Source organism: Amia ocellicauda, chromosome 13 (genome assembly GCF_036373705.1).
Source record: "Amia ocellicauda isolate fAmiCal2 chromosome 13, fAmiCal2.hap1, whole genome shotgun sequence".
NCBI lineage: Eukaryota > Metazoa > Chordata > Actinopteri > Amiiformes > Amiidae > Amia > Amia ocellicauda.
Genome location: NC_089862.1, coordinates 22,580,458 through 22,603,256, shown reverse-complemented (window position 1 = coordinate 22,603,256; position 22,799 = coordinate 22,580,458). Strand labels below are relative to the sequence as shown.

Here is a 22,799-nt window from a genome sequence, read left to right as displayed (position 1 = left end):
GCAGAGAGAATACACAAGAAACCACCCCCCGCCCAGCAGCACTGACCTCGCACCACAGGCCTCGCTCTGTGTCGTAACTGTAGCTCTCGATGGAGGTGCTGGTATCCAGGACAGCGGTGACCCGAAGGTCCGTCTGCTTCGTGTCTGGCTGCGCTTTCACAGACTTCCTGTTGCGATCAGGAGTGGCAGCAGCTCGGTGAGGAGATGCAGAGCTGCCCTCTTCATCTTCCTCCTCCGGCTCCTTTGGCTCATTGGTCTCAGGTTCCTCCTGCAACTCCGGGCCTTCGTTGCTATCCTCTCCCTCCTCACTCTCATAATCAACCTGTGGGACACCAGGAGACCCAAATAAAATCTCTACAATGTCTTCTCTGCTCTAGGATAATGAGACTGACTAAGATAATGAACAACATAGAATCCTGTAACAGTCATTTAGGATTCATGACTAGATAGATCATTTTACTTACGTGGACTCCTCTGTAAGAAATACATTTAGGCAGAAATCCTGAGGGAGATTATGTAACATTAAACATTTGGTTTAACAAAATGAGCAAGTTTGATTAACAACCGCACACCAACAAAACATTTGCAAAACAGTTTCAAAGAGTGAGGCTTTCTGGCTTATGGCAGCTGAGTCCCCGGCACCCTTGCCATACCTCCTCTTCCTGTTTTTCTCTCCTCCGGGTGTCGCTGGCGTCTGCATCCCCCTCGTCTGCCTCAGCGTCCACAATCCTACCACCCTCCTCACCCTCACCCTCATGATCATCCTGCGTCTGGATTACACACACAGGCTAGTCAGAGTCACATCCAAGGGCAGCACAGGAGAAAGACCACCAATAGACTTCTACAACAGCATCTATATACATGAGCAGTAATATGTAGCGATTTAAGTTCATTCAACTGGTTTTTGTTCTGCAGGAATGTAAACACTCCATAAAGTGCAGCAAATGAACCCACTCTGGGATTTAGGAGCTGTATATGCATAACAGTATTGCACATTCACTGTATATCTGATTCAGACAGACAGTGGAGCTAAAGTTATGTGTCAGTATTATTTGTGCATATATCATGTCAGCTGCTATTAAAGGTCTAATCAGATTTCCATAGCTGTGAGGGTACTTGATTGACAGGGCTCACATTATCAGAATGTGGACACAGCCTCTCTGACATGCAGGAGCTTTATTTAGGAGTCATGGTTGGGTTGAGAGTAAGCCTATAATGGTTGGTCTGTTGCCCCATAAGGCCTTCCATGTTAATTTACACACAGTGTACATCTAGCCATTTTGTTAATCTGCACAAACAAAGGAAGTATGTCACGTGTCACGGTTTGTTCATTTTGGAACCTTTTATTAAAATTCAGTTTTACATGAGTTTCACTCTACTGATCTCAATGTAATAAGAAAAACAAAATGAGAAATAAACCGTGTAGGCAAGGGTAAGTCATTTGTTTAATATTGAAGGGACCAACTGTCTTTTATATATTTAACTGTAAGTAACTGTAATGAAAGGGTACAAGCTTTGAAGCTGAAACTTAATAATGAACAGGATCAACAAATACTCATGACATCTAATTATATTACATTTGAACAAGAATATAACATGACAGTGGTAAAGCTTAATTTTTTTTTTCTTTCAAAACAAAAAATCAACAATTTTTCAAATATTTGAAACGAGTAAAGCATTCAGTGCAAGTTAAATGTATAACCTACAAAAGCTGTATATACTTACATACAGTGAGGGAAAAAAGTATTTGATCCCCTGCTGATTTTGTATGTTTGCCCACTGACAAATAAATGATCAGTCTATAATCTTAATGGTAGGTGTATTTTAACAGTGAGAGACAGAATAACAACAAAAAAATCCAGAAAAACACATTTCAAAAAAGTTATAAATTGATTTGCATGTTAATGAGGGACATAAGTATTTGATCCCCTATCAAATCAGCAAGATTTCTGGCTCCCAGGTGTCTTTTATACAGGTAACGAGCTGAGATTAGGAGCTCTCTCTTAAAGGGAGTGCTCCTAATCTCAGCTCGTTACCTGTATAAAAGACACCTGTCCACAGAAGCAATCAATCAATCAGATTCCAAACTCTCCACCATGGCCAAGACCAAAGAGCTGTCCAAGGATGTCAGGGACAAGATTGTAGACCTACACAAGGCTGGAATGGGCTACAAGACCATTGCCAAGCAGCTTGGTGAGAAGGTGACAACAGTTGGTGCGATTATTTGCAAATAGAAGAAACACAAAATAACTGTCAGTCTCCCTCGGTCTGGCGCTCCATGCAAGATCTCACCTCGTGGAGTTTCAATGATCATGAGAACAGTGAGGAATCAGCCCAGAACTACACGGGAGGATCTTGTTAATGATCTCAAGGCAGCTGGGACCATAGTCACCAAGAAAACAATTGGTAACACACTATGCCGTGAAGGACTGAAATCCTGCAGCGCCCGCAAGGTCCCCCTGCTCAAGAAAGCACATGTACAGGCCCGTCTGAAGTTTGCCAATGAACATCTGAATGATTCAGAGGAGAACTGGGTGAAAGTGTTGTGGTCAGATGAGACCAAAATCGAGCTCTTTGGCATCAACTCAACTCGCTGTGTTTGGAGGAGGAGGAATGACCCCAAGAACACCATCCCCACCGTCAAACATGGAGGTGGAAACATTATGCTTTGGGGCTGTTTTTCTGCTAAGGGGACAGGACAACTGCACCGCATCAAAGGGACGATGGACGGGGCCATGTACCGTCAAATCTTGGGTGAGAACCTCCTTCCCTCAGCCAGGTCATTGAAAATGGGTCGTGGATGGGTATTCCAGCATGACAATGACCCAAAACACACAGCCAAGGCAACAAAGGAGTGGCTCAAGAAGAAGCACATTAAGGTCCTGGAGTGGCCTAGCCAGTCTCCAGACCTTAATCCCATAGGAAATCTGTGGAGGGAGCTGAAGGTTCGAGTTGCCAAACGTCAGCCTCGAAACCTTAATGACTTGGAGAGGATCTGCAAAGAGGAGTGGGACAAAATCCCTCCTGAGATGTGTGCAAACCTGGTGGCCAACTACAAGAAACGTCTGACCTCTGCGATTGCCAACAAGGGTTTTGCCACCAAGTACTAAGTCGAAGGGGTCAAATACTTATTTCCCTCATTAACATGCAAATCAATGTATAACTTTTTTGAAATGCGTTTTTCTGGATTTTTTTGTTGTTATTCTGTCTCTCACTGTTAAAATACACCTACCATTAAAATTATAGACTGATCATTTCTTTGTCAGTGGGCAAATGTACAAAATCAGCAGGGGATCAAATACTTTTTTCCCCTCACTGTACATACGTACCCCCTGATATCAGTTATAAATGCTTATTTATATTAATTCATTCTGCAAAATAATTGGAAAAGCATCTATTGAAAATACTCAACCTCTACCCTTTAAACACCTAGAGGAAACAAGCAGTGATTTAATTATCAGATTGTACCCTTCTATAAAAAGCAGCTGAAATAGGAGCCATACCTGTCCGCCCTGGGATTCCCCAGAGTCCTGGTTCAAGTCCCTCTTTGTTGCCTTGCACGAGTCCACTGAGCTCAGCGATGCCAGCTTCGAGCTCCGCTTTCTTATGGCTTCCAGTAGGAGCCTGAAGAATCTGCCGTCCGCAAAGAGAAGCAGAGCAAAAGAACAGCGTTAGCAAGAGATCAACACTCTTTTCATCCAGCAAGCACAATAACATCCAAAACACAAAAAGCCCCTACATATGTCCTCCTCAGAGAGGTGACAATCTCAGCACGTGCCTCCAAACAAAACACATAACATCACTTATTGCTTCGTTTGTTTCTTTGTCTTTCAAAAGGTCACCTGTCTCAGCACTGACTTCATCCCTCACAAGCATACAGTGAATCATCATCATTACCGCACGTGTAAGGAACTCCATTCATACCTCTGACAGTACCCACAGCTCCACATTCTTCACTAATGAGAACACCCAAGTCTTTAAGAGCATGATTTCAGACTAAGAAACATCTTGTGGGAGGACCTAAGATTTCATTGCAGGACAGCCCACAACTGAGTAGCTCAGACTGGATTGGAAACTACCTTTTCAATATCAGTTCAAACTGCCTGGAAACTCAAGAGGGCCCACAAAATGCAGGTGGTCTGGACTGCAGGCTCAAGTCCCTACTGGACACAAGGTATGAGATGGAAGCCCTGGTAAGAAATCGACCCAAATGGCTTAGAACCTCCCCTGTCTGTTGATGGTGACACTAACAAAGCAGAATCTGGAAATGCAATCATAGCCTGAAACTGTAACCAGCAACACTTACTTGGGCCATAGGCTACTCATTTCATTCTTAAAATATCTAGAATATGGTGATATTACCAGGAATACAAACCTAGATTAAAATAGTATCACTGACATTCCCTAAAGGTGATTTCCCCCAATTCATTGCTGAAGTTGGCTAATCCGTTTGATATGAAGGGGTATATTTTTGCCATTTTTAAAGCAGAAGCAGAATTCATGCAGGTGTCATGACACAGCTACCACAGCAGTACATCACAAGTCCTACGTGCTGAAGAGATGGGCGAGAGGGACACAAGAACGCCAGTGTGTACCTGGTCTCCATGTAATGCAAGATTTTCTCTGGGGACAGGAGCTTGTCCTGCTGGTAGTGCTCTGGCGGCAGGAAGTGGAAGGCAATCTGAAAGATGCGGCTCTTTTTTATCTTCCCCTCCACCCTCAAGGACTCCTTCACATCCACTTTATGTAAAACCTGCTCAATGAAGAGGGAGACTTACACTGAAAAGATCATTTATTATCGACACTTTTAAGGTTTAGATTGCATAATTTCACAATAATTTATTTTGTATTTCCCAGCTTTAATAAAGTTATTTTATTCATGTATATCACTTCTGCATTCTGTATTAAAAAAACTACTATCAAGATAAAACAAATCAAATTTGTGAGTTTAATCCACTGTTCATCTCACAATCCATAAACCTCTTTTAAGGCTTATAAATAATTATTCTGCAGTCACTAGCAAGCCACAGTATTTGCTATTATACATTTAATGTGTATGACATTTTAAACTGTAAAAACATATGTACTATATATAACTAAAATAAATGGGTAGCCTTATCTACACTCACCTAAAGGATTATTAGGAACACCATACTAATACTGTGTTTGACCCCCTTTCGCCTTCAGAACTGCCTTAATTCTACGTGGCATTGATTCAACAAGGTGCTGAAAGCATTCTTTAGAAATGTTGGCCCATATTGATAGGATAGCATCTTGCAGTTGATGGAGATTTGTGGGATGCACATCCAGGGCACGAAGCTCCCGTTCCACCACATCCCAAAGATGCTCTATTGGGTTGAGATCTGGTGACTGTGGGGGCCAGTTTAGTACAGTGAACTCATTGTCATGTTCAAGAAACCAATTTGAAATGATTCGACCTTTGTGACATGGTGCATTATCCTGCTGGAAGTAGCCATCAGAGGATGGGTACATGGTGGTCATAAAGGGATGGACATGGTCAGAAACAATGCTCAGGTAGGCTGTGGCATTTAAACTAGGCCCCTTAGTGCCAATTAGGCATCAAGTGTGCCAAGAAAACATCCCCCACACCATTACACCACCACCACCAGCCTGCACAGTGGTAACAAGGCATGATGGATCCATGTTCTCATTCTGTTTACGCCAAATTCTGACTCTACCATCTGAATGTCTCAACAGAAATCAAGACTCATCAGACCAGGCAACATTTTTCCAGTCTTCAACTGTCCAATTTTGGTGAGCTTGTGCAAATTGTAGCCTCTTTTTCCTATTTGTAGTGGAGATGAGTGGTACCCGGTGGGGTCTTCTGCTGTTGTAGCCCATCCGCCTCAAGGTTGTACATGTTGTGGCTTCACAAATGCTTTGCTGCATACCTCGGTTGTAACGAGTGGTTATTTCAGTCAAAGTTGCTCTTCTATCAGCTTGAATCAGTCGGCCCATTCTCCTCTGACCTCTAGCATCAACAAGGCATTTTCGCCCACAGGACTGCCGCATACTGGATGTTTTTCCCTTTTCACACCATTCTTTGTAAACCCTAGAAATGGTTGTGCGTGAAAATCCCAGTAACTGAGCAGATTGTGAAATACTCAGACCGGCCCGTCTGGCACCAACAACCATGCCACGCTCAAAATTGCTTAAATCACCTTTCTTTCCCATTCAGACATTCAGTTTGGAGTTCAGGAGATTGTCTTGACCAGGACCACACCCCTAAAAGCATTGAAGCAACTGCCATGTGATTGGTTGGTTAGATAATTGCATTAATGAGAAATTGAACAGGTGTTCCTAATAATCCTTTAGGTGAGTGTATATCTCTATACAGTCTGACCTTCTTGACTTTATTGTTTTGTCTTTACAGACTGTCAAAGATCCTAGCAGGAACAAGTTGTACTTTAAGAGCATTTTAAATATGATCTTGTACACTATAATAAACAGCTTCAGCATTTCAAGTTATTTTTGGTTTATTTATTTTCTGTGCACTAACAACTATGTAAATTAGAAATATAGGAAGTAGAAGTATAGAAGCGAATGTCATATGTGAAGCAGATTAAACGCTCACAGAACGGTTTGAAAACTGCTCTGAGAAATAATTCTGTCCGTGTATGAAGTATTCTTGCCCAGCTCTAACTGGCAGTCCTGGTGACATTGGAGAGCAGCCAGACTGGCACCCACCTCTGCCAGGCACACCCGGGTCAGCTTCTTCCTGAGCTTCTTGACTCTCTTCAGGGCTTTCTTGGTGTTCAGCACAGGGATGCTCATCATTGGGGTTTTAATGTTAGAACTGGCAATCATCAAGATTTCACGCAGCCTTTAAGACAAAGATGACAATAGAAAAACTGAACTTGCAGAAGTACACATTTCTGAAGTACTCTGGAATAAAAATAAAATCAGTTTTCTTTGTATGAATCAATATGAAAGTACTGAAGGCAACACAGCTAATAGAACAGAGAGTCAATCCATGTATATACAGATGGTCTTATTTTTTGGATTTCCCTCAATTTGCTTTCCTCCATGTGTTTTAAAAATAATTGAGAAGTTAAGGAAATGAACTATAAACAAGAACAAGAGCAATAGCTATGAGTAAAAGAAGAAAATCATTGCAGTGGCAATAATTTCCCAGGAAACCCCACAGCTGCCCTCAGTCACGGTTGGCAGAATGTCAGTACCTGGGGATTCCAAGGGTGACGTTCATTTCTCCTCTGCCGGCGAAGTGGAAGGTGTTGAGTGTCATCTGAGTGGAGGGCTCTCCGATGCTCTGGGCGGCCAGGAGCCCCACAGCCTCCCCAGGGTCACACAAAGCCCTCTGCCACTTCAAATGCAGCAGGGTCTTCAGCCTATAATAGACAGATAAAATGCACTGTTGTAATAACCACATTATTACAATAAATCTTGCAATTATTTTAATGCTTAAACTATGACACCAAGTGGCAGACACTGTATAACACAAAAACATGTTATTCTACAGATTCTTGGAATTGTGCTTGGAAATGGCAGCCAGGATCTCAAAATAGCAAACCTCAAGTGATAAGAGGCACAGTGCACCACCTGTGCAGCACACATCATAGAAAAGAAAGGCACAGAGGCTGGGGTAAATAAAATAAAACTTACTTTAAATACAAATTAACAGCAGAGGAAAAAAATAAGTAATTAAGCCATTGTGTGATGAGTGTTGAGTTCTCTAAATTAAGCCTTGTGTAGATTCCAATTCCACCCTAAAACCCGACTTGACAAGGTTATACTACAGTAAATTATACTCATAACACATTACCAAAAAATACAGAAATCTACACATCATAATCAGATGGAGCTGGTGTTCTGCAAAGTCAAATGCCTGCAGTGAGGTTGACAGTGTGCTGACCGTGAGATGGTCTTATTTTTTTGGCGGGACCTTACTTGTCCATAGACAGTTCCACCTCACTGTGCTGGGCCTGATGGTCAGACAAGTAGGAGTCCACGATGCTCTCGAAGGTTTCCGACACAGAGCCCAAGGAGATGTCCGGCCGGAGCACAGAGAGGCAGGGGTCAGGGCAAGTGGCCGACTTCTTCATATATTTCCTGCGTCCAGCCTCGTCCAGCGAGCACCACCTCTCCTCCAGCTGCAGACGCGCAGGGAACGGGGCAACACTTAGCTTTCTTTCTGATGTCAAACTTTGATGCAACAGTGCTCAGATTCCACACTCTTGACAAGCTCCTGCATGCAGCTAATCTGGGATTGTACCAACATCTCATCAAAATCAGTGCTAAAGGAATCTACAGAGAGATTGTTTCACTTTATTTTCGAACATGTTGCAATTGAGTGCAACAGTTTATTTGTATAGGAGCTGAAAGGCTAATTTTATTAAGGTAACAAACTTTCCTCTTTCGCAAGTCTGTGTGTAATCACTGCTGTACCTGCTTAATTGCAAGGGCGCGGCCATTCTCCAGCTGCTCAGGAACACCATGGGCCTGGAGTTTGGCCAGCTTCTTCTGGGAGAAGAGCAGGAAAGCCCCCTGCCGAGGAGAGCAGTTCTCACGCTTGGCTTTCCACTTCTTGATGGCCCTGAAGTGATTGTATGCAGCCTGGGGGTCCATTTTAGACAAAACCTCATCTAAACATTTGGATTTCTTGATCACCTATTTAAAAAAAAAATTAGAAAGAGCACATGATTAGATCAATCTCCAATCTCTGCCTGCAATGACAAAGCTGTAATAGACAGGAATTGTCACTTCTTTAAGAGCTTTTCTTGTATAGCACTCGTGTTACGAGACAGAAACACCAGGTTTATAATGTACACGAAAGTATATTAATGAAATCAATTACATTTTACTGGTGTGAAACATACCAAAACTAACCTGAAAAAAACGTTTATTTACAAGTTAACTAAGTGTGAAAGACACCTATAAACCCCACTGGACATGGAGCACTGGGTTTGACAGATACTGAAGTGAATTGTTCTCCCACCTCATAGTTGTCCTGGATGAAAGGGAACTGGCGGGGTTGTAAGAACTGGGTCTTGGGGATGTCCAGACCATCCTCCCCGTACAGGAACTGCACCACACTGCCATCGCTGTCCCGCACACTCAGGTCGTACTGCACCACCAGCCCCTCCAGGTGCTTGATAATACACCTGTAACAATCACAATCAGTTATACATAAATACATAATTCATCTTCAAATCTCTGATTTAACCGAGAAAGAGACATTGATTAACCCTGGATTAATCATATTAAAAGCATATTAAAAGGTTCACAGACTGGTGAGCAAATTATGTCAAACCAGATCAAGCACATGGCAATAACCACAGCTAATTTCATACAATCATATCTACCATTTACCAAGGCTTACACTGCAGTAAACCACAGCAACCCAGGTGTCCTCATTTTTCAAGGGCACACTTTGCACATCTAAAGCAAAACATGACCCAACAAACATTAAGCAATGCTTGCAATGTCAAGAGCTTCATACACTGTTTAGTACCTACGTAAATCTGTGGTAAAAATTTGACATTTAAAAAGAGAAAAGTGTGTTTTCTAAAAATACATTTTATATATAGTGAGGGAAAAAAGTATTTGATCCCCTGCTGATTTTGTACGTTTGCCCACTGACAAAGAAATGATCAGTCTATCATTTTAATGGTAGGTGTATTTTAACATGAGAGACAGAATAACAACAAAAGAATCCAGTATTTGATCCCCTATCAATCAGCAAGATTCTTGCTCCCAGGTGTCTTTTATACAGGTATCGAGCTGAGATTAAGAGCTCTCTCTTAAAGGGAGTGCTCCTAATCTCAGCTCGGTACCTGTATAAAAGACACCTGTCCACAGAAGCAATCAATCAATCAGATTCCAATCTCTCCACCATGGCCAAGACCAAAGAGCTGTCCAAGGATGTCAGGGACAAGATTGTAGACCTACACAAGGCTGGAATGGGCTACAAGACCATCGCCAAGCAGCTTGGCGAGAAGGTGACAACAGTTGGTGCGATTATTCGCAAATGGAAGAAACACAAAATAACTGTCAGTCTCCCTCGGTCTGGGGCTCCATGCAAGATCTCACCTCGTGGAGTTTCAATGATCATGAGAACGGTGAGGAATCAGCCCAGAACTACACGGAAGGATCTTGTTAATGATCTCAAGGCAGCTGGGACCATAGTCACCAAGAAAACAATTGGTAACACACTACGCCGTGAAGGACTGAAATCCTGCAGCGCCCGCAAGATCCCCCTGCTCAAGAAAGCACATGTACAGGCCCGTCTGAAGTTGCCAATGAACATCTGAATGATTCAGAGGAGAACTGGGTGAAAGTGTTGTGGTCAGATGAGACCAAAATCAAGCTCTTTGGCATCAACTCAACTCGCCGTGTTTGGAGGAGGAGGAATGACCCCAAGAACACCATCCCCACCGTCAAACATGGAGGTGGAAACATTATGCTTTGGGGGTGTTTTTCTGCTAAAGGGACAGGACAACTGCACCGCATCAAAGGGACGATGGACGGGGCCATGTACCGTCAAATCATGGGTGAGAACCTCCTTCCCTCAGCCAGGGCATTGAAAATGGGTCGTGGATGGGTATTCCAGCATGACAATGACCCAAAACACACAGCCAAGGCAACAAAGGAGTGGCTCAAGAAGAAGCACATTAAGGTCCTGGAGTGGCCTAGCCAGTCTCCAGACCTTAATCCCATAGACAATCTGTGGAGGGAGCTGAAGGTTCGAGTTGCCAAACGTCAGCCTCGAAACCTTAATGACTTGGAGAGGATCTGCAAAGAGGAGTGGGACAAAATCCCACCTGAGATGTGTGCAAACCTGGTGGCCAACTACAAGAAACGTCTGACCTCTGCGATTGCCAACAAGGGTTTTGCCACCAAGTACTAAGTCGAAGGGGTCAAATACTTATTTCCCTCATTAACATGCAAATCAATTTATAAATTTTTTGAAATGCGTTTTTCTGGATTTTTTTGTTGATATTCTGTCTCTCACTGTTAAAATACACCTACCATTAAAATTATAGACTGATCATTTCTTTGTCAGTGGGCAAACATACAAAATCAGCAGGGGATCAAATACTTTTTTCCCCTCACTGTACCTAAATTATTGGTAAATCTGTGTGTTTTGAAAACGTGTTCTTGGACACTGGGCTTATAAAATGTAATTGTAACATTGTACTTTTAGGAAAATTTTCTGTCAACAAAAATGTAATTTTAAAATGTATCCACAACAATGCAGCACATATGAATAGTGAAAGGCACTTAGAAGCAGTGTGACATTGATATAAACTAGCATTCAACTCAGGTTTTTGGTTAATTAGACCACAATATGAAAGCACTTTTACATATTACAGAACTATCAGGAACGTAATGATTCAACAAACAACACAAACAAGGAGCTCAAGTAATCAGATCTCATATTGTATGCAGTGGCAGCTGGTGTTTTTTTTGTAAGGTGGGGCAGAAACCTGACAACCCCCCGACCGCCTCCCACCACAAAGAGTCCATGTAACCTGTAACAATTCAATTTTCTGAAAGTTCCTGAAAATATGTAAAGTTGGAAAAATCATATTTTCAATTTTCCGTTGTCTTAGAAAACTGAAAATTCAGTATGTGGTGTGCAATTTCTATTTTTTCAATGTTTTCACTTCTACTAAAATAATGAGAAGCGGAACAGTGGCGGAAGTGTGAGATCTCTGGTCTATCTGAGAAATAAAAGTCTCAAACAGCCTGGACCACAGCGGTGGTGGAGGACACAGCTGACAAACTGCAAATGGGACAGGGCTTTACTAAACATGCAACTTAACAGTTCATTAAGTAAAATAATACACAGACTCAGGGGTAATAAAATATATGCAAGTGCCCTTAAACACAGCTGCAGTCTCTAGGTGATGCTTTAATGAACAGTCAAATTATGACAAAATACAACTAAACCTAGAAACACTACTGGGTTTTGTGAGCCTTCACTCTTGCAATGAGCAAAGCGAGCTCAAAGGCCTTGCAACATTTGTCACAGTGAATGATTTTTGACAAAATGTGTTCCTGTCTTCCTCTTCATTGTGCGTTTGAATTCCATTTCTATAGCTCTCATCCAGTTGGGTATGTTAACTTTGCCCAACATTGATAGCTTTACTACATTCTGCATATTGGTTTTACCACGCGTGTGCTTTTTGGTATTTTCTGAGATGTTATTATTATTATTATTATTACTATTATTATTATTATTATTATTATTATTATTTTTATTTCTTGGCAGACGCCCTTATCCAGGGCGACTTACAATATAAGTGCAAAACAAAGTGTGATGATGCGCAAGATGTGCTTCATTCGTCTACTTTCAAATTTCTCGCTCTTTCTCCCTTTCTCCAGCAGATACTGAGATGTGGTTGTGGGGTTGCTTGGAGATTTATACATAAATATAGCAATTTTGTGTTTATTTAATTTTAACACTGCCCCATTTACTACATATGATATCAGGACATGCAGCAGAGGTAAAACAGATCCTAATTATTTTGTCTAACTTTTCACATAGGAATAACTGTACGAGACCATGGTTTGAACTAAGGACTAAAATATAAAATCCTTTCGTAAAAAAATGTGCCTCATCTCATTCTTCAGTAGCCAATGCTAATTGACACATGCTCATTGCATAAGGTACATTATAGCTTTTCACCATCTTCATGGAGCTCCTTGTAGTATCATGGTCCATCTATTGATGTTATACATTTGCTTGAAGAGCTTGCCATAGGTCTTAAATAGCTACCTCTCCATCTCTTAAGCTCACACTGAAACCCTGCGATAGCATACGAATAGTGTTTAAGTGCTGCCCACGATATCAGTAGATACAACTACGATGTGTACTGTATTTTTTTTTTTTTTTTTTTAATCTGCAAGAGAGGGTATATTGCACTTTTATTTCTGCCATCGTTGAACCATGGAAATCTGGAGGGATGAACTCTTGCTTAAGAGCATTTTTGTTTGTGGCATTTTCCTCACCGTTGCAGATAACCCGATCGACTGGTTTTCACGGCAGTGTCTACAAGGCCTTCTCTGCCAGCCATACAATGGAAAAAGAATTCCTGAAATACAAAATAATTTAAAATGAACACATGAATACAGTCATAAACAATGAGAGTGATGGATTTCACAAGTGGGTGGGATCACACATGCAAAGAATCTTCAAAGAACAGATACTGATATTCAACACTGTCTGGATTCTCTTTATGTGGATAGTATTTACATGATCAGGAATTATGATTTTAAAACTGCTAAATTAGTGCAGAATGAAAATTCAAAACTTATAATCAGGAACAAGTTTATTTGTGCTTTACAGTGTCTTCTGTTAGTGGAATGTTAATAAGACCCCTGTGAGCAGCTCAATGTGTGCTTTAGACAGCACAGACTGTACAATCCCAAAATACTACTACTGTTAAATTGCTACTGTTAAAATTAGCTTTGTCTGCATGTGCTATATTGTGCATTAAGCATTAATCAACACCTTCTTATCAGACAAAGACATAATAAGCCACAGAAATGGAATTCAATTTATCATGAGGGAGGGAATACTAGTTGCTTACTGGAGGTTTAATCCCTGTGAGAAACCTCCCAGACACAAAACCTCCCGACCCAGGGGACACGTCGTAGGGTTTGAAGCAGGGCAGAGACTTCCCAGAAGGCATCAGTGGGGGCCGCCGTCCTTCCAGCTCAATCTGTCCCAGCAAACAGGAAATCTGAACAGAAAAACATAATAAACCGACCAGCGTTTGTATCTAATTGTTACATGTGATGCATTTGTAAATTCATAGTATGCGGATAGAAAAGCGACACGTAATATACATATTTTCGTACAAGACTCCCGCTGTGCGAGCTTTACCTGCATGGTGTTCACAGTAGAGCCCTTTGCTCCAGACTGGACCATTAGTTGAAGGTTGTTCTCAGGGAAGCGTCTGTGAAGGCCCAGGGGCATGCACACCTGTCACAGACACATGGGCCCTCAATGTCAAGTACACATACTCTGCAAGCCTGACTACAAAACTGCTCTCTAGCTATCTGGCTTCTAAAACTGTTGTTACAAACAAAAGCTATCATCATCATTATTATTATTATTAGTTGGGGAAAAACTCAATAATTGCATCCGAAAAATGCATCCCAAATGATAGCCAAGAACATAGAGCCTCTGAAAACTGAACATCAGACACATTGACATTGCTAAGTATCACAGTGGTCAAAACTAGTCTGTGTGGTACTCTGTGTGAGCTCTTCAGCAAACGCTTTGGCAAGGACTATCAAATAACTGCAGCACAACACACAGCAGAAAGAACTGCAGAGGATCAGGCAGGACATACATTATAAGACACACAAAACGAAAAGAAGCAGGAAACCTGAGATAATAGAATTTAAACCTTTGTACATTGCACAAGTTACATATTAAGAGTGCCTACCTTGTTGATCTCGTTGTTGACTAGGTTGACCTGTTCCTTGAACTTGAGGTCTACCATGTTGAAGTCTCTTTGATCGGGGTTGAGGTGGGCGTCCTGCCACTTGTCCCTGGCCTCGTCCTCGGAGGCTGTCTCTGGGAGGTTAAAGGCAGCTTGCACGGCCTGCACAGGGACCAGGCAGGTGTAACACATGGCGTGTTGTATATACACTCACAGACTAACCTTATAACCTATGAAATATTCCATTGTTTCTGTGAGTAAAAGTCTGAAAAGATCACACAATCCATGTAATCACCCTGTGAATGTGGGAATACTACCCACAGACATTTGTTTGAGAACTCAAGAGTCTGATGTTTCTGAAAAACCATTTCCAGAAGTCAAATTATCCATCTGATATGCAAGAATGGTCAGCCACAATAGTGGGCTGCTTGGAAAACTGCAATGTCTGCCAGTTAGGTAGTTATTGAGCTTCTTGACTAACCACACTTTACCTTCGCACCACATTTGGTAGACTCTTCAATGATCTTCTTTCTCTTTTCATTTGCTCCAGGCATTACCAAAATATCTTCCACACCTACAGAAAAAAATAACATTAGGAGAAATATTTTGCTTTTACAGTCTAAGCTTTCTACTTCACTGCACTATTAACCAAGAGCCAAAATAGGTGATCTTACAAAACATGGGTTCCAACGTGAACCCGTAAGACATGACGCTTTAGCCTCCGGTATCATTCAATATATGACAGAGAGAGTGCAGACTGAGACTGAGAAGTATAATCATAGTAAGGCCACTGACTGTGTCTCTGCAGCCCCAAAAGTGAAAAGCACACCAGTTGAGAAATTGATGGTGTGTTTTCATGTAATTATATACCCATTAAAAGGGAGATACAGAGATTATATAGACTTCTATAGGGAAGCCTTCCCATAGCTGACTGTGGTGAACACTTCTGACATCACGCATGTCCACTACAATCAGCTATGGGAAGGCTTCCCCTTTAGAAGCACCGAACCTGGTCTCTTACCCATGGTGAAGCCGCGGTACAGCTGCAGGTAGGCTGTGAAGAGGCGCGCCAGGCAGCTCAGCAGCTTCCCGCTGGTCTCGCCTCCATACAGCTCGTAGCAGCAGTGAACCAACCCGTAGGCCGAGCTGCCATAGTGGGCCTTGTCCAGCACCCCACACAGGAGCTCTCCCTGCCGGATTATCACCTGAAAGACACAGGAGTCAGTGGGGAGGGGCTAACCATGTGTGAAGGGCAATGAGACCTAACTCTTCTTAAGCTTTTTAAAAGATGGTGCCAAATTAAAATCCAGTTAAAGCAACTTTAAATAAGATTAAACCTAACAGAAAACAAAGCTTGCAGAATCCTGTAAACAGATCTGTTTCAATCCCAAAAAGAGCACATACATTATATGCTCTGGGAGGAGGAGCTGCGGTCTCACCTCTGACTCACACATGGACTCGGGATCGTACCCCGGGGCGGCCCGGGGCGGCTCCTTCACCCAGGCCTTGCTGGGAATCTTGGCTTTACCCGTTAGGTTCAGGGGCAGGAACTTTTCTGGAATAACGTTTATCAGCAACGTAGAAACAACCTATAGAAGGTAATCAAATGACATGGAAGTTGAATTGAGTTAACTGCCGTTCAAATGACTGTGTGGGCAAAACAAAATATCGCCCAACTGAAGCACTCTATTGTTTAGTGTTTTTTGCTTTGTTGCAGTCTACACATAAGACACAGGCTTAACACATATTATATGTGTTACATGTAGATTAACTGTGTGTAATAATTAAGAGTATAGGAACACATGCCGATACATAGTGACTGTAGAGAGAAACATCACAAACAATCTGGACAACTATCAGCCTTGCCAGCTGGTATCGTGGAAATATGTTTTTTTCAACACTTTGATGATACTTTAGCTACACTTTTAAGTGTTTATGAGAGCTCAGTCAGCCTTGCAGAGCCCAGGCAAACTGGCACACTGGAGCTACCTGCTTCCCGGTCCAAAGGGGGCAGGGCTTGAGCACGGCAGGTGGCAAGATGTGCACTCGGCCCCGCTTGTCCGTCAGGCCTCGGTACACCAGCTCCATGTACTGCTCTCGAGAGAAGAAGCAGCCACGGATGGTCATGCTCGTTCCCGATACCATGTGATCCTGGATCAGACCTGCCAGGGGCTTCCCGTCCTGAAAAACAGACAGACAGCACACATCGTCACCACAGCAAGCATGGGACGTTGAATGTGTTTTTCCTTATTAAAAGGTGTGACAATTTTTATTTAATGTCATGATAATTTCATAATTTTGTCAATTAACGTTTCACACAAATAACATAATATGGCAATCAAATCACTATGCAAACATTTCAATTACTGTTATGACTAGGGATGTGTAGTTCAAACCTTCTTGTTATTGAATAAGTAACAAGTATTTATTTCTAAGAATTATCTCAGTATGAAGAAGTAACAAACATAGACATTTGACATAATAACCTAAATATGAAAATAAGATGCAATGCTTATTTACACAAAATGAGGAAGGAAACTTGAAATAGCCTTACGTAAGGGACTACAGTTCATCCTAACACGAAACGAGTCAAACGTCTAAGCAACAGGAGCCTTATTGGCCAACCTGCCAGTTATGTTATATACGTGAATAAAATGAGATATCAGTATGTTGTCACCTTGGGCACCAGGTACTGCTGGTCTGTGCTGACAAGGGTGTAGGCCTCTGCCCTGGCCAGCTCGCTCTGGGGAAAGTGGGCGTTCATCTCATCTCCGTCAAAGTCGGCGTTGTAGGCCTTGCAGTTTGCGTAGTGCAGGCGCAGCACCTTCTCCCCGGGCAGGATGCGGGCGCAGTGGGCCTGGATGGAGGGTCTGTGCAGAGTGGGTTGCCGGTTCAGCAGAAGCACGTCGCCATTCTTAATGTGGCGGTTCACCTGTTGGGCACAGACACCAGTTAGTCAACCCCAGGCACAGAGACGACAAACCGCTCCACTTCCAAAATCAGGTTGAGCAGAGGATTTTTTATTTCTTAAATAACTCTGTGCTTAGAAGACTCTGACTACGGGCATCAATCCTTTCAGTAACATCACAGCAAACTATGGATGTTTTAGTTTTTTTAATTAATAAGGAAAGTGGATTCACTTTCCCTAATTTATATTTATTATTTTCAAAACTTGAAGGTTGAGTCTGACTGTGTATGCAGTGTAGATAATGATAAAGCTGAGATTCATTTGAAAAAGGCATATAATACCAAAACATAAACAAATTAAACAGCACTATATTTTGCTTTCAGTAATGCTTCAACATTTTTTTGTAAATGTAAAAAAAAACAAAAAACCTTCACCTACATGAGTATGTATTCAGTGCATTTATAACGGTCTTCCCAGGTTTTATTAACCAATCCTGGATTACGGTTAGACTTTTGCCACTGGAAATGTTGAAAACTGTCCCTCCCACACATAGTAAATACAGGCCTCCAGAAGTCAACAACTTACAATCTTCATGGGCATCCGGTGAGGGCCGGTGCAGGGGGTGAGCAGCTGTTTGGCGATGGCCTCTCTCTGGGTGTGGCTGGTGGAGCTGAGCACAGTGCGTGAGCCGTCCTCATTGATCACCATGGAGGCACCAGGGTGAACGTTGGGTCCATTGATGACTGCCTGTCGCAGCTCCTTCACGTTCCAGGGAGTGACGGGCTGGGGGTACGTCAGCTTCGTGGCAAACACCTGTGACAGATTTGACATCATGTTCAATATAGATTTGTAGTTATTATATCCTCCACCTCCCACTGAGATTTGAGGAATATGGAAATAAATATAGCCTTTGTTTTATTTCTCTCATGAGTTGACTCGTTTATTATCCATTGAAGTTCTTTGGAATATTTCCAGACATTTTTGGACAAGCATAATGGCCTATTCTGATTTTGTCAGCCTTGCTGTACTGATGATAGTGGCCCTGTTTCGTCCATACATCCTTACCATAGGTATTCCAATTTCATTGGTGCCGATGTACATGTCAGGACAAATGACAGATCGAGCCGCATAGTCCACACGCTTTCCCATCATGTGCTTTCTGAACAGACCTTCCTTCTTCTCCAAGATCTGTGCAAGACAAACATTGAGCTGGTGGTTATGGGACTTTTAGTGATAAAGGTTTACTGCAACCCACGCAATGTGTTTTAAGATATAAATACATTTGTTGTAACATGGGTAAGTCACAAATTATCTAACAGCTTATTCAAGCCAAGATATAGACATATATATAAAAAAAAGTAGTGACAGATATTATAAAATGAAATTGTGTTCAGTTAAAATATGCTAATCAAAAAGAGGAAACCGAGCATGCAGCACCAATTGCAGGGTTTACACTTCCATAGAAATTTAAACACAGTGAGACACATTTACTGGACTCTGTTGTTGTTTTTTGTAAGTCTTTTAGGAGTGAAAAACATCAGATGAGTTGAAATGCCCGGGCATTGTCCCACCTGACGAACGCCTGGGTATTTCTCTGTAATGAGTTTGTCCATGTCGCTGTCAAAACAAATGTTGACATGGCTCTGCAGGTGGATCCACTTGTTGTACAGTTTATCAGCGAGGGACTGACCCACGATGTTGTTCAGGAAGGTCCGATCGGTCTGACTCGAGTCCTGCTCCACTGCCTGCAGGGAGAGAGAGTACATCATCATCTACTGCCTTTTTTAACAGAACAGTATGCATGCAGGTTTCAAACTGGTTGACCAAGAGTTATAATAGCTTTTATTTAGAGAGATGTACATGTTAATTTCGCTTTCATTTTTTTAATAGTGAGAATTAGAGGGGGAAACGACAGTCCAAAATGCCAAACTCTTAATAGAAAAAGGGAAGAAGGCGGTTTCTTTTTACAGTGAGGGGAAAAAAGTATTTGATCCCCTGCTGATTTCGCACATTTGCCCACTGACAAAGAAATGATCAGTCTATAATTTTAATGGTAGGTGTACTTTAACAGTGAGAGACAGAATAACAACAAAAAAATCCAGAAAAATGCATTTAAAAAAAGTTATACATTGATTTGCATGTTAATGAGTGAAATAAGTATTTGACCCCTTCGACTTAGTACTTGGTGGCAAAACCCTTGTTGCCAATCACAGAGGTCAGACGTTTCTTGCAGTTGGCCACCAGGTTTGCACACATCTCAGGAGGGATTTTGTCCCACTCCTCTTTGCAGATCCTTGCGGGCGCTGCAGGATTTCAGTCCTTCACGGCGTAGTGTGTTACCAATTGTTTTCTTGGTGACTATGGTCCCAGCTGCCTTGAGATCATTAACAAGATCCTCCCGTGTAGTTCTGGGCTGATTCCTCACCGTTCTCATGATCATTGAAACTCCACGAGGTGAGATCTTGCATGGAGCCCCAGACCGAGGGAGACTGACAGTTATTTTGTGTTTCTTCCAAATGTTGTCACCTTCTCACCAAGCTGCTTGGCGATGGTCTTGTAACCCATTCCAGCCTTGTGTAGGTCTACAATCTTGTCCCTGACATCCTTGGACAGCTCTTTGGTCTTGGCCATGGTGGAGAGTTTGGAATCTGATTGATTGATTGCTTCTGTGGACAGGTGTCTTTTATACAGCTAACGAGCTGAGATTAGGAGCACTCCCTTTAAGAGAGTGCTCCTAATCTCAGCTCGTTACCTGTATAAAAGACACCTGGGAGCCAGAAATCTTGCTGATTGATAGGGGATCAAATACTTATTTCCCTCATTAACATGCAAATCAATTTACAACTTTTTTGAAATGCGTTTTTCTGGATTTTTGTGTTGTTATTCTGTCTCTCACTGTTAAAATACACCTAACACTAAAATGATAGACTGATCATTTATTTTTCAGTGGGCAAACGTACAAAATCAGCAGGGGATCAAATACTTTTTTTCCCTCACTGTACTTCTGGACCAACCTAATGAATGTATTTAGTAACCAGAGGATTGTCCACTAGGGGGTGCACAGGATACGACTGATTCTCGCCTTTCAGCTACTCAAGCAGCTGGGATGAACCTGCGCACACCAGGCCTGGGGAGTTGTCCTGCAATGTAGCTGAGCAACAAGGAGGGAGGTCCTTTCAGTCGGCTGTACACCCACCTCAGTTATCAGGACCCCTGTGTCCTTCAAAGCCTGCTCTTTATCCTGTGCCATCAGGGCAAGTAGCTTCTGGATCACTGCACTGTCCGTCATCACAGCCTGCAGGTTCACCGTCTGCCCGTTAGTGAACATCTGGTCCCCTAACCGGTTTATGGGCCGATACCTGCAGGGACAGCAACATGTCAGCCATCAGAAACTATCAAAGCTCATCTAGGCCACCATCCCTGAAGACAACTACTCACACTGCCCTTTTAAAAAAAGCATTGCTTGCAAATGAAACAGAAAACCTTTCCCTTGTCTTTAATGTTTTCTTCCGAATCCAGTTTGAATCCACTGTATTTCTCCCGTTAGCGGCCTGTAATCCTCCAGTTTGTGCACGGATACTGTACTGTTGCTCTCATTATGTGATATCTTGCATGATTCGCCTTTATAACTTCACAATGAAAGTGCTGAGCTGGTCAGTTGGAACGATTTCATTTGAATTACTCTGTTTCTGAATACACAGTGCTTACCCGTTCTTGACTAAATATATGTATTAAATATGCCTACTGCATTTTAGCTGCATAAACGCAAATCAAGTTCTCCATCCTCACCTCTCTACAGTCTTTCATGTACTTGAAAAACACATGCATTGTCTAACATTACAAGCGTCTTCTTACAACTGTAGTCAGACTGAGTGGACACAGCAAATAAACACTTGTTTCATCTATGCGTTTTGACTGTGCATACGCCTTTAGAAAAAAAAAGCACTTTGATGTTATTTATACCAATCATTTAAATATTTTATTTTCATATTTCCATTTAAATACCCTACCACATTTGTGCTAGTTGTATTCAATAATTTGCCGTTCATTATTATACCACAGCTATCAGTTAAAATCAGTGGTTTTGGCTCTTATAAATAGTTGGCGCTTCTAGTATTACCCGTATAATCACCAGTCATTGTAATGAAAAATAAAATCTGCTTGATTAAATAGAGAAAATATTGATCATCGATCAATTAATTAATTAATCGGGATTAATAGACCCAATTAAGAAGAAGAGTATAAGACATTTTACAAATGAGAGGAGGCCATTTGATCCATCATACTCATTTGGTGTTCATTAATAACTGAGTGATCCAAAGGATCCTATCCAGTCTGTTTAGTCAATTAAATCGAGGAAGCCCTAGTTTAAATATAGTTCCTACCTGGACGGAGGGACAACAAGAAGGTCTAGAAAGAATGCATCAACATTGAAGTCAGTCTTGGAGTTGTCACTGATCTCCAGACCTGAAAATAAGTGCTTCAGGAAAAACCCTGAAACAAAACCAGAGCTGTTACCTCACTGTCCTCTGGACATACAGCATCATCAACAGTGAGGGAGCATTTCAAAAAGTAATTTCTCATATGATGACTCCTTCCATGTATGAATTACGAGTTACATATAAAAAACAATAAACTATAAACAAAAAAAACACTACATGAGCAAAATCTGATTGTGGAAGTTAACAGTGCAAAATTCACAGAACTATGAGCCTGTGTTGGAAAAAAAACTACTAAACCAATGTGCATTGTGAATGGCTTTTTCATCTTTAAGAGTTTCCGGCTTTACCTTCATTCTCCCAGAGTCTCAGTATGTGTTCTTTAGTAGTGCTGGGTGTCAGATACCCCCTCTTCCCCAGCTGTGATTCATCAATCACTGCAAAGAAATAGATATAAGGTTAAGATAGTAAAACAATCGTGTTTTTACATGCAATGACAAGTTACATTTATAGAAGAAAAGTATCTGGGTAATTTGCAGTTTTATGCCAACAAGTTATCCTTTTGTGAAGTTCAGAACTATATCAGAAGATTTATAACTTTTTGCCCCTTTTGAGGTTCAATTTGATTGCCTTCACAACGTCCGAAGAACCATGAAAGAAAAACAGGCTAAACTGGAAATGTATTAATTCATGTAGACAGACAATAACTGGATGTATAGATTAGAAGCTAAGAGGGGGGGCTTGAAATTAACTGTAGAGAACTGGTGGTGGTATTTAAAGGGCTATTATAATAGTGTCCTCCAGCTAACCAATTAAAAAAAATAAAAAATAAAAAAAACTGGTTAAATGCTCAATTTCCTCAGAATTATTCAGGTTACAAAATCCATTGATAAATAAGATGCTCATCACTCTAAAGATGCAAAAAATATCTGCACACCTGGCACAGTGCTGTGGTGTCTGTGGAACATTTTGAGAAACTGAGCATACACTCTGACAAAACAAAGACACTACATT

At 41.7% G+C, this 22,799-nt stretch overlaps 1 protein-coding gene across 1 annotated transcript in view; it reads right to left on the bottom strand.

Annotated features, from left to right (window-relative positions):
* The window catches only part of polr1a (RNA polymerase I subunit A), a 31,380-nt gene that overhangs the window by 5,975 nt on the left and 2,606 nt on the right, over positions 1–22,799 (bottom strand). Inside the window, exons 7-30 of the mRNA XM_066720188.1 lie at positions 22,136–22,222; positions 21,732–21,840; positions 20,543–20,705; positions 18,918–19,091; positions 18,412–18,534; positions 17,932–18,159; positions 17,116–17,370; positions 16,428–16,619; positions 15,878–16,027; positions 15,460–15,643; positions 14,930–15,012; positions 14,442–14,600; positions 13,874–13,972; positions 13,578–13,730; positions 12,997–13,079; positions 8,978–9,143; positions 8,428–8,649; positions 7,930–8,132; positions 7,203–7,370; positions 6,709–6,844; positions 4,596–4,753; positions 3,504–3,633; positions 654–770; positions 47–322 (exon numbers count right to left, since the gene is read on the bottom strand). Of these exons, the coding sequence (XP_066576285.1) occupies positions 47–322; positions 654–770; positions 3,504–3,633; positions 4,596–4,753; positions 6,709–6,844; positions 7,203–7,370; positions 7,930–8,132; positions 8,428–8,649; positions 8,978–9,143; positions 12,997–13,079; positions 13,578–13,730; positions 13,874–13,972; positions 14,442–14,600; positions 14,930–15,012; positions 15,460–15,643; positions 15,878–16,027; positions 16,428–16,619; positions 17,116–17,370; positions 17,932–18,159; positions 18,412–18,534; positions 18,918–19,091; positions 20,543–20,705; positions 21,732–21,840; positions 22,136–22,222 (3,818 nt within the window). The remainder of the gene's footprint in view (positions 1–46; positions 323–653; positions 771–3,503; positions 3,634–4,595; positions 4,754–6,708; positions 6,845–7,202; positions 7,371–7,929; positions 8,133–8,427; positions 8,650–8,977; positions 9,144–12,996; positions 13,080–13,577; positions 13,731–13,873; positions 13,973–14,441; positions 14,601–14,929; positions 15,013–15,459; positions 15,644–15,877; positions 16,028–16,427; positions 16,620–17,115; positions 17,371–17,931; positions 18,160–18,411; positions 18,535–18,917; positions 19,092–20,542; positions 20,706–21,731; positions 21,841–22,135; positions 22,223–22,799) is intronic.